Source organism: Emydura macquarii, unplaced genomic scaffold, assembly GCF_026122565.2.
Source record: "Emydura macquarii macquarii isolate MOO-44397 ecotype Brisbane River unplaced genomic scaffold, CSIRO-AGI_Emac_v2 contig_1253, whole genome shotgun sequence".
Lineage (NCBI taxonomy): Eukaryota > Metazoa > Chordata > Testudines > Chelidae > Emydura > Emydura macquarii.
In genome coordinates this window covers 82,139,976-82,152,168 of record NW_027131390.1, presented here as the reverse complement: position 1 = coordinate 82,152,168, position 12,193 = coordinate 82,139,976, and the positions used below count along the sequence as shown (strand labels likewise).

Sequence of the window (12,193 nt, the reverse complement as noted above, 5' to 3'; positions counted from 1 at the left end):
AAGGGTGTTGTAAGTGTTGAGAGGACTAGATTGAGGTCCCAGGCCGGGGTTAAATTCAAGAGCCATGAACCAAGCCCCATATTTGAGGGAAAGGGTGATTTGAGGCATTGTTACTATTTTAAAGAGGAATTTGCAGATAAATTTGTTGAGAGCTCAGAGATCCAAGATAGGTCGAGGATCTCCTTCTTTCTTTGGAATGAGGAAGTAGGGGGAGTAGAAACTATGGTTCCGATAGTGGGAGGGAACTCGTTTTATTGCACTTTTCTGGAGCAACATGAGGGTCTCCTCTCATAGAAGATGGATCCGAGTTGTGTCCGCCTTGATGGCTCGTGGCAAGGCAGAAAGGTATGGAATTCTATGGAGTAACCTCATCGTACAATGTCTAGGACCCATCGGTCAGTGGTGATCTGGCTCCAGTTGTTGAAAAAGGGAGCAAGATGGCCTCCGAATCAAAGGGGGGGAGGGCTAAAGTCAGGATGGAGACGGGTTCACGCTTCTCTAGTTGAAAGTCAAAAGTGTTGACACAGGCATTGGTGAGGGGTAGAGGTCACAGGTGTGGCAGCAGGGAGTGTTAGGAGTGTTGCAAATGTTGCCAGTGGCAGTACTGTTCCTGTGGACGTGGAGGGTAAGGTTGATAGGCTTGGTAAGTGGGTCGGCATTGGTACTGAGGTCAATATGTTTGCCTATGTTGGAATCTTGTGGGTACTGGGGTATAAAGGCCTAATGATCGAAGTGTGGCCCTGGAGTCCTTCAAGGAGTGAAGGCTTTTATCTGAACAACTTTTGATTGTCAAATGGCAGATCTTCTAGGGTTGTCTAGACTTCTTTTGGAAATCCAGGAGTCTGTAGCCACGAGTCCCATCTTAGTATAAGACCGGACGCTAGGGATTGAGCTCCTATATCTGCCACATCCACAGCCGCCTGGAGCGAGACCTTGTAGACCTGTTTGCCTTCCTTGATTAAACCTTAGAATTCCCCTAATTTTTCCTCTGGTAGCGAGGCCTGGAATTCCTGAATAGCCTGGAATAAGATTGAAAGTCATATTTTTCTAGTAAGATCTGATAGCTGGCTATGTGGAATTAGAGGCCGGCGGATGAATATATCTTGCAGTCAACAAAGTCTACCTTTTTTGCGGCCTGGTCTAGGGGCATGGCTCTGGGATGCTGCTGTTTACCTCGCTGCACCACGGCTTGGACCACTAGTGAGTTGGGTGGTGGGTGAATGTATAAGAAATTGGTGTTCTTTGCTGGGACAAAGTATCTGCATTCCGCATGCTTGGGTGTTGGAGTGCTGCATGCTTGGGTGTGCTAGATTGCTTTCCCTCGCTGTAGGATGGCCTTGTGGCTTGGTAACATGATCTTGTATAGGCCTGCTGGGTGAAGAATGTCCAGGAATTCCATCACATCTTCTGCTGGCAGTTCCAGGATTGTTGCCATGTGTCTTAGGAGATCCTGATATTGGCCACAATCATCCAGTGAAGATGCGGCTGATGGAATGATGAACTCATCCGATGATGAAGAAGATCCTGTGGGAGGTAGTAGATGTGTCAGTCCTCTTGGTTCTGGCGGTACTGTGACACTGCTGTTCCCCGGATACTGATGGGGCAGTATATACTGACAGGGGATGAGAGATTGTTGCCAGGTCATAGTACAAGTCCCATCCCTGCCAGTAAGGTCTGTGGTCTGATCTTATGGGTGGGTCTTGTGGGTATCTGAACCACTACTGTTGTGGTTGCACTTGTAGGGGCGCGTAATGTTGTCTTGGGCTGCGTTCTGGGGAGAAGTGTTCCAGTTTGGAGGACCAGTCGGAGTCCAAAAGCTCGGTGCCATTGGTGCAAGCGGGGCCAGTGGAGGCTGCGGAACGGTGGTACCAGCAAAGCAGTAACATATGGTGGTACCAGTGGGTGGTACAGCAATAATGGTTCGTCAGCTGGAGATGGGAGCCAGATGGAACTGTCTCTCCCTGTGTGCAGAGTCCTCCATCGGCAAAGAAGTTCTGCCGTGGGGGTAAACGGTCATAAGCGACCCAGTGTGCGTGATACCAGGCCGGGTGGGCTTGGTGATGGTCTGTAGTTCATGGAGGCTCCGGTGGCATTCGCAGGGGCGATATCAGTGTGTTTTGATTTCTTTTTCGCTTTTGCCCTTTTGGGCGCCAGAGCCGCCAAGTCCACAGGCAACTTCTCATCCGGCTGATTGCGGCTCAGGGAGGGAATGCGGTGTTTACAGGCAGTCCCTCTCGGGGATCCACCCTTGTGCCCATGGCCATATTTTTTTCTATGTGTTTTGGCCGGTGATGTCAGAGCTGCTAGTGCAGCTGGTGGCGCTGGAGTTGCTGGCGTTGTTGAGCGCTCCAGTGGGTCCATCAGTGCCACCTCCTGGTGTGCATGCAGATGCATTGCTTCTTCCAATAGGAATTTCCGAAGCCTGAATTTCTCACCTTGAGGGTTCTTGAGGGAAAGGAGTGACAGATGGATTCACCCCAACAATATAAATAGCATTGATGCTCTTCACTCACCAAGAAGGACTGAGGGCATGTAGCGCAGTTCTTAAAACTGTCTTGTCTTGGCATACTCCCCCGCAAAAGGGGAGAAGAGGGGGAAGAGAACTTGTATAACTCTGTCTAACTAACCTTTTTTTATTAAAACCAAAACTAAGACTATAATCTAATTATACTCTAATTACTAATGAAAACATTTCTGTTCTCTTGCTACTCAGGTTCGAAGGAGGAGAAGAAGGATGTTCTAACTCTACCCATGCAGCGGTAAGAGGAAACTGAGGGGGCATCGACCCGTGCAGCCACATAAGTCCTCAGACCTACCACACGGTCGATGCAAGGCGTGCACATGGGTCGATGGACACTGCTTTCAACAGTTCTGGCTCTGGCTCATGTCGCACATGCACACCCATATTGGAATCCACATGCTGACCATCACTCAAAGAATTCCCTGATGTCTTACTATATATACACACATTTGAATATTCCAAAAAGAATTTTTTATAGCAACAGAAGTATATTGTCCACACTTTGTGCTAAAAATGCTAATCCATTTTAGTCACATTTTCAGATATAATTAATTCCCAGAATGAGAACAAGTGTTTCGAGAACATATGTAACAAAAAGTCAGAAAACAAAAAGGGCCCTTTAGAATGCAAAAATTGCACAATGTTGTCTCTACAGCCTATTGGTGTCATTTTGCCTCAATGCACCATCTTTTCTCTCCTGGGACGTAAGTGCTGTTTATAGCTGGGTGAGGGCCCTCTGAGGATAGGATTGTGTGTGTGGTCCACTAATTTTAGTTTCTATTTATGCTGCTGTTGAGTATTTGAGTTTATCCGGGGGAATTAAAGGGTGTTTATTTTCATGTATTTTAAAAAAAAAAAAATATCAGTAGTACCCAAATATCTGCTCTTAATACATTGTATAAATGTAAATAAAGTTAATATGTCCAAGCTTATTCATTTATTACACACACACACACACACACACACACACACCCTCCTTAAAGCAGGTTTATATCAACTTGGCTTTAAACTGAAGGTCCAGTTCACACTTTTGATAAGATTTCAAAAAGCAATTTGCAAGCACGTACAGTAGCAGAAATACATGCTAATACTTGCCTTTAGGAAAATCAAAAATCTTTTCAACATAGACTTACTTTCAGGTTGTGAAAACTATAAAAATGTCTTACCTTGAGCTTGCAACTTCCTTAACAACTTGGCATCGGTGTTGTCTAAAAATTCAGTGCTACCAACATTTGGAGGTCGGCCTTTGCGACGCCTCAATCTTGATTCCTCTCTAGCACGCTGTCTATCTGGATTTGGTGGTCGTCCTCTACGACCTTCCATAGCTCTGATACGGGGAATGACTTCCTCTTCTTTCAGAAGACACCACTGCATACCCTTTTAATTAACATATTTCACAGCCATTATAAACAAAAGTAAAAACAAAACAAAACACATATCCATAGATCTAGTCATACATGCAAAAATGCATATGTCTATATATGTAAATATATTTACACAAAAACACAAAAGTCAGTATTAGAATGACAGTGGCGACACAGAGCAATTGCATAGGCATCATGGGATTTATCACAAGCATTTGTACAATTTACCACTAAAACTTACAAGATCTCAGAGCTAATTAACTCAGTGAAACATCATTGTGTTATTACACATGTGCCACTACTGTATTGCTTCTAGATCTCTCTTGCCTAAATAGCCCATTCCTCAACTTAGTAGGTTAGGCAGAAGAACAGATTTTACCTTAGCCTATAAACTTCAAATTTCATTACTACACCTGCATTATCCATTAGTCAATGTGATGGTTAAAAATTTGGCAGGCTATATGTAATGACCATTGTTTTCCTGAAATTTATAGAATATAAGGAAAACAACGTATAGAAAAGCAGGAGAACTGACTGACTTTTACTTGTTACTTTTTGAGAGTTGGATCTCTCAATTTTATGATAAATAAATGGAAAAACCACAAACTCATTTCTACCTTGCAGTTTTATTTAATACAATTTAGTTTTCACCTACTGAGAAAATTAATTTGTCAGCCAATTAAAATTAAAAACTAATAAAAGTTTTCAAGTTGTTAGAATCTCCTCTATGACCTTAATTCAAAGATCTGGAAATTGCACAGTCTCAATGAACAAGTTAAGAAGCACTAAATTAAACACTTTTAAATTTCTCGTGGCCCCTATCCTCATCCTAAATTCCTGTTGCTATAACACCAAGAAGTTAGTTTTTAGATAACTTTCATGTAATTGACACAAGGGGGAACACCTCATATTGTGTCTATTAATTAAAACAGTTGCTTGATCTATTTGATCTTGCTTGATTGAGTTAGATTTATTTGGAACTGTGGCATCTCTCACTGCTTTTCCATTTTTTTTTTTTTTTTTTTTTTGGAATGATAGGAAGAAATGATAGCTAAGAATACTTCAGGGAGCTCACCATTATTTATTTAATGAAAGCTTGTCAGGGACTCTGAAAATGTCTGCCAGAGCAACTATGAAGCCAATCACACCTACTTTTTAAAAAAATACAGTTGAACTACATTCATTTGCATTACTGAACTTGGGAATTAATAAGTGCACAAACAAGAAAATCAAGGATGATTATCCACAAAATGTGCTTTGTTAATTTATTTTGTCAATTATATTTTAATTATTTATGCTAATCTTTCATAATATGCTAAGAAATGTTTCATACAACATTCTGTAAAAGGAACATTTTAACATGAGACCCTCACATCCAAAAGCAGCTGCTAATAGAAATTGCACTGATATTTTTCAAGTCTCAAACCATTCTGAAGTAAGATAGCACAAGAAACCATATTGTACTTAGCATGTGGATCTTCCAAGAGGCATACATTAACTGATATTAGGTTCTTCAAGGCATTTTGAAGTATGACTCCAACATCATGTGCAGAATCCATCCTTGTTAAAAACTGACTTAAGACGTCTCGATCCAAAATCAGTATCTGTACCACTTGAGCCAAAGAAGTATTTTAAATATCTGTCAGCAGGAGTACCGCTTATTTTATTATTTTTATATTTTCTTTTACAGGTCTAATATCTCAGGGATCTCCCTCTGTAGTTTATCAGAGTCTCTATTTGTGTTTTTGAGCTGTGTAAACAGAACTATATACTGTCTCTCCTTATTGTTCATACCAATCTGTAACCTAGCAGATAACTTTTCATATGCTTATTTGTAACTGAGGGGGAAAAATGCAGAACAAGACTCAAAAACAGAAGAAAAAATATTAGTCATGGTTCAAGGGGTAGTTGAGACTGTGCTGTACTGGTGTTTGCTCTCCTTTTCTACTTGTTTCCACAAAAAACACCACAAACTGAGGGACACTACCATCAAATACATTAACTTTTGAAAAATTCTTGATCATCAAAAGTAAGCAAAGCCATATGGAATCTGCCTTTCAATATCCCATTTGATTCTATGGGCAGGATTTTCCCACCGGTGTAAATCAAGATAGTACCACTGCAAATGGAATGTTGACTTACACCAGCTAACACACTGCTCCTGTGCCTATTTTATCTAGTTCTTTAGAATGCAGAACATGAGATATTTGCAGGACATGACATTGTTTTAGAACAAGTGTCTAAATGAATCATCTTTTTCTGGTCTTCTTGAAGTACCGTAGAATGTTGGATGAGTAAGCACAGACTGTGAAAAAGCTGGAAGAAATCTCGTTGTCAATTTGAGTCATTTTAGAAGTTGATGAATTCTGGGAACCATTACTTATTCAAAAACAGGAAACTGGCTGTTCCATTTAGATTCTTACATAGTTTAGAATCAGCTTTCAGTGGTATCTTCAAAATTACATGCCTTGTCTCCACTAAGATTTTACATGAAGATAGATAAATCAATGTTAAAACACACTTGTTTGCAGTAAAGGCATAGCTATAGCCCATGTTAGAACAGCCTTATGACTACGCTAATTTTAGTTAGTAATGGACAATTAAGGCTGTTACATAGTTAAGGATTGCCAAAGTGCAAATCACTCTATCCCATCACTCCTATCAGCCTTGACATTACTCATATGCAAGAGTAATACCCCTAAAGCCTATGATGCTCTGACACACCTGAGGATCAGGACCAGAGTTCCTAGCTCCCAGTCTTGAATTCAGATCACTAGCTAGTGCACGCACGCACGCACGCACACGTTTGTCTATAGACATACATCTATTTTCTGTTTTTTGTTTTTAAACAGACAGCAGAAGACCTATTCCCAGGTAGTGGATAAAAGTAATCTGAATAATATCAAAATATGTATTTCACAGCTGTGACACAACATAAGATGTTTTCAGAACAGAAAAAAGGTACTTACTTACATTTACAGTAACTGAAGTTCTTCAAGATATGTAATCTGCATACGTATTTCACAGTTGAGGAGTGCATGTCCAATGTACACACACTGGAGAATTTTCTTTTCAGCAGTAACCATGAGGGCAGCACATGCGCCATTCCACAAGGACATAAAGAGTGAGTCACAACACCCTGCCGCAGTTCCTTCACTATCCTGAGAATCTGTGACCTCAGGACTCCAAAGCAGCAGGCATGGCAAGCAGGTAGTAGAATATGTATACAGACTACACGTCTCATAAGAACATAAAAATGGTTATACTGAGTCAAACCAATGGTATCCAGTATCCAGTCTTCTGACAGTGGCTGGTGCCAGATGCTTGAGAGGAAATGGAAAGACCAGGGCAATTTATTGAGTGATCATCCATTGTCCAGTCCTGGCTTCTGGGCTTCTCAAAGAACATCAGTTACCATAATGGTTCATAACCTCTTTTTCTTCTTAGAGTGCTAATAAATATACGTATTTGTGACTTCCAAGCAGTTGCTCTCTCTGGGTCAAGAAAGAGGAGTCTCTGAGTATGGACTGCAACACAGATCAGCTGAATCTTGCATTGTCCCTAGCAACTTGCACCAACACAGTATTCTGTGAACATGTGTATGGATGACCAAGTCACCGCCTTGGAAATAGGAAGGCTCCAAAGGGAGGCCACTGAGCCCTGCTGGAATGGGCTCATGCGGCTACCTGCCTTCTAGTTGGTAAACATGTCCTGAGATGCAGTGGGAAATCCAGTTTGATATCCTCCAAGTAGCATAGCCTGTTCCTTTGATTCTCTCTACATAAGCCAGAAACAGCCTAGGAGACTTCTGGAATAATTTTGTCCTGTCCAGTTATAACAATATAGCTTTGCATGCATCCAGCATGTGCAACTTCTGTTCAGTTCTCCCAGAGCAAGGCTTTGGGAAATATGGGAAATAGCCTCTGATGGGAAATAACAACACTACTTCAGGAAAAAATCTGGGATGCAGCCTCAGAGATATTTTGTCCTTGTAGACGACAGTATAAGATGGTTCTACCAGTATGGCCTGTAGCTCCCTGAGTTTCCTGGCAGACATCATTGCCATGATAGGAGGCCATTTTCATGGAGAGACAGGGCAACAAGCATATAGCCACGGGATCATCCGTTTTGTGAGGACCAAGTTAAAGTCCCACACTGGGACTCAGTCCCTGGCTGGCAGATATATCCTTGAGATGCCCCCCTCAGGAAGCTTTTCATCATGTGTTGGAAGAAGACTGAGAATTGGTCAGTTTCAGGGTGGATAGCCAAAATGGCCACATGAACCCACAGTGAACTCAGCAAGTGTCTGGAGTGCTTCACGTGCAACAGGTACTTCAAGACCTCTTGGATCCCTGAATGCATAGGGGACAGTTGGTGCTGTTGTGCCCAGTTATAAACCTTGTCCATTTGGAGAAGTAGATGGACCCTAGGGGAAACCTTCCCATTACTAAGGAGAAGCCCCTGAACACCCTGTGAGCAGGATATCTCCACTGGTATCAAGCAGCAAGCATCCACATGGTCAGGTGGAGTGAGCTCAGACTCAGATGCAAAGTCATGTTCCCATTTTTAGAAAGTTGGGAATCAGGGGAAGAGTGATTGGTGGGGAGGGGAGGGATCATAGAGGTCTCACAATGTCTGTCTCAGCCAGGATGGGACTATAAAGATTACCTTGGCCTTTTCCAGCAAGACCTTCTGAGGTACTCTGGAATGGAGGGGAAAGGAAAGGAATGCATAGAACAGTCCCCTCTGACCATGGTAGGAGAAAGGCATCTGAAATGGTGGCATTTGTTGTTCTCTCTTGTCACAAAAAGATTCATGTGCAAGAACCCCCCATTACTGAAAAATGCTCTGGAGGACCCTCTGGTGTATCCATCACTTGTGATCATCAGAGAAGTGCCTGGTAAAGCCATCCTTCTGAGGTGGGCAGCCACCACTACCACTGGACACTTTGTGAACACATTGGGCACTGTGGAGAGCTTGAAAGGCAAAACCCCATATTAACAGTGATTGTCGTTGAACACAAACCTCAGGAAGTGCCTGCATGATTATTCCATTGCAATGTGAAAATATGCATCCTTGAGGTTGCGGGAAGAATACCAGACTTTCTAATCTAGGGAGGGAATGACTGATATGAAAAAGACCACCTTGAACTTCAGTTTTCTGATGTAGATATTCAGGCCTAATATCGGCCAAAGTCTTCTCGGGGATGAGAAATACCTCAAATAGAAACCCTTTCCCTCTACCAAGGGGGAACCTCTTCTGTCACACCCAAAGAAAAGAAGGACTGCATCTCCTGCCAAAGGCAGCTCTTTTAGGAGGCATCCCTGAAAAGGGCCAGGGAGGGAAAGTAATTGGGTGAAAGGGAGAGGAACTAAATGGTATAGCTCTTGGACCACCTCCAATACCCACAGGTCTGAGGTGATGCTGCACCTGGTGTGATGATGGTGAGCCAGACAGTTGCCAAAAGGAGGCGAAGGCAGACATTGTGGAATACATGGTATGCTGTCCTCTGCACCAAGTGAAACTTGCTGCCTTGTCAGTGCCTAAGCAGAATGGTGTGATGGGATCTACTGTGCCACAACTGGGTTTCCTCCTTGAGGACCTCTGCCCGTGACCTAAGAGCTCAGACAGCCTGTAGTGAAAAACTGGTGGTCACCACTAATAAGGCCGGAGCCTGAAGGGTAGCCAGGGTGTAGATGCCCAAGGACCTGAGTTTAGCCCTGAAGTCCTTAAGGGATTTTATTGCCTTGTCAGTCTTATTGTGGAATAGCTAGCAGCCGTTGAGTGGTAGGTGTTCAACTTCTGTTTGTAATTCACTAGATATGCCGTCTGAATCCAGCCATGAAAAGCAGTGCATTATGATCATTGTCACCATTGACCTGGAGGCTGTATCTGCCACATTCAAACCACCTGAAGGGTAGTCCAGGCTACCAAACATTCTTCTGTATGAATAGTTTGGAAATCATCCTTGCAATCTTGCAGCAGTCTCTCAATAAAGCATTTCAAAGCATACCTGTTGACATGGTCATATTTTGCCAGGACTGCTGGGTCATTAGAGATCATCACCTGGAGGTTCGAGGTAGAAGAATTTTTCTGACTTAGCAGGTAGAGGTGCTTCACTTCTTTATCCTGGGGAGTCAACTTCTGATGGCTTTAGTGGGTTCTCTCATTGGCTGCTGTTACTACCAAGGACCCTGATATCAGGTATGAACAGAACTGCAACATCCGATGATGATGATGAAGTTGTGTCTAGTAGCATTTGCCCTTCATCCTGGGTCCTCTGCACTGAGGCCACTGGGTGGCCCTGGGGGTGCATCAGTGATGGGTCAAGCTTCAGGTGCGTGGGTGACATTCTGAGCATGCAGATCTGGGTAGTACTGAGATCTCCATGGGGCCACCTGCTTCACATTCCACAATCAAAAGGCATACGAGGCCCACAGTATCTGGAACCAGCAATCCTCATACTGTGCCACATCAGTACCACGCACCCCCCTTAATCATGGGTATGCACCTCGACTTCTTGGGAGAAATCAAGACTGCTGAGTCCTAGGAATAGGTTGGGGACAGCAGTTGGCTTTCTTGAGAGTCAGAGGACAAGACAGCGCAGTCATCTGGAAAAGACTGTGCCCATCCCATGAGTGAAGGGGGAACATAACTGGGTGCTGGAAACATTGAAGCCCCCAGGTCCAGGAATCTGGAAGGCATCAGCAATGAGTGTGGCTCCAATAGCCACAAGGGTACAGGCCCCGGAAAAGAAGCCTGAGTGGTGGAGCCCCACCAGATTGGTGTGGCAGTGCTGCGCCGGTAACAGTGCTTAAAGCATCAGGATGGCCGGTACCAGAATCAAACTTCTACCAGGTACTGAGATAGCCAGTGACATTTGTGACTATGATGGTACTGAGGAGGCTAATACAGCTGTGGCACTGGGGGTGCAGGCTCTAGTGCTCAGGGCACTTTTTCTAAGTTTTGAGGCACCCTTAGTGTCCAGTGGCCTGGTTGTTTCATGTGGCCTTTACTTTGGATCAGGGAGGGTGATCTCTGCCTCTTCTTCCTTGAAAGCTTCCACTCCAAGTCTGTCCTATACCTGACCCACCCTCCTCGCAGGGTCCTAAAGCCCAGGCTGCAGCCCAAGCCCAGACGTCTAGATAGTAACGAAACAGCCCTGCAGCCCAAGTTCTGTGAGCCCGAGTCAGCTGGCACAGGTCAGTGATGGGTGTGTAGTTGCTGTGTAGACATACCTTCTATGTCTTCAAGGCAAGGCAGCTTCAGACAGTTTTGAAGCCTATTCTGGGGCCCATTTCGATTACCTTTGTTCCCACACAGGCGTAGATGCCTGGAATCTGAGGTTGCCTCCATCGGCCTCAGGCATGCCTCCATCGAGCGCTGGGTCCACTTCAGGAAGGACTTGCAGATTTCACAGTACTCCCAGGCATGCCCCTCACTGAGACAAAACAGACACCTTATGTGTCCATCATTCATAAACACAACTGCTTTGAAGGACGGGCAGTTCTTGAAGCCCAGGGAATTGCTGTGCTTGGCTATAGTGTCCCGCACCACCTGTCACCTTGGGGAAGGGCTTTGTTCCCTGTGGCTTCCAGGTGCAACTATCTGACTAAACTCACAACACTAACTAGAAACCGAAGTGAAGGTAAATTTGAAGAGAGTTGCTCCGATATGTATCATGGGTTCTAGAGAAGGAACTGAGGCATGGCAAAGCATCTCTGTTCTTTATACACTCGTGGAACACAAAAGGAGAGCAAGGTCCTACGTGCCACCCCCACAGATATTGCCAATTGGACAATTCTCTAACATATGCACATGAGATGTGCACTCACCAACGGTGGAATATGTATATGGACTAGCACTCATAGAAGAAAAAGTTCTTCCAACCCGACAAAATTACATTTTAAAAACAAATCATAATCCCACCTTTTTGCTTTCCCAACACTTTATTTTGCCAGAGAAAAACACAGGGACATTTTTAATTCCTTAATTATGGCACGAAGTTAGAGATGCCACAGATAAGGATGAATGATGGTTTCTATCCTTAATACTATATGTTTCAGTTACTTATTTCTATAACTTAATTCCGTATATTTATTAATATTTTCATGAAATAGCTTGGCTCAAGTCACCATTAATTCCTAATTTTCTAGTTTAAGATGATGTACTTTTTTCTTTTCTTTTTTTTTTTTTACAAAACGGGTATGAGTCTAAAAATGTACTGTAAATGCCAACTATATCAATTCCTTTCTTAATATAGAAATTCTTTATTATGTACCTCAAATATACATACTTCATTTTCAAT

General features: G+C 43.3%; 1 protein-coding gene across 16 annotated transcripts in view; it reads right to left on the bottom strand.

Moving 5' to 3' along the window:
* The window catches only part of BAZ2B (bromodomain adjacent to zinc finger domain 2B), a 242,880-nt gene that overhangs the window by 74,699 nt on the left and 155,988 nt on the right, over nt 1–12,193 (bottom strand). For all 16 annotated transcript variants that reach the window (XM_067549392.1, XM_067549391.1, XM_067549407.1 and 13 more), the window contains one exon: nt 3,688–3,898. In XM_067549392.1, the coding sequence (XP_067405493.1) occupies nt 3,688–3,898 (211 nt within the window). The remainder of the gene's footprint in view (nt 1–3,687; nt 3,899–12,193) is intronic.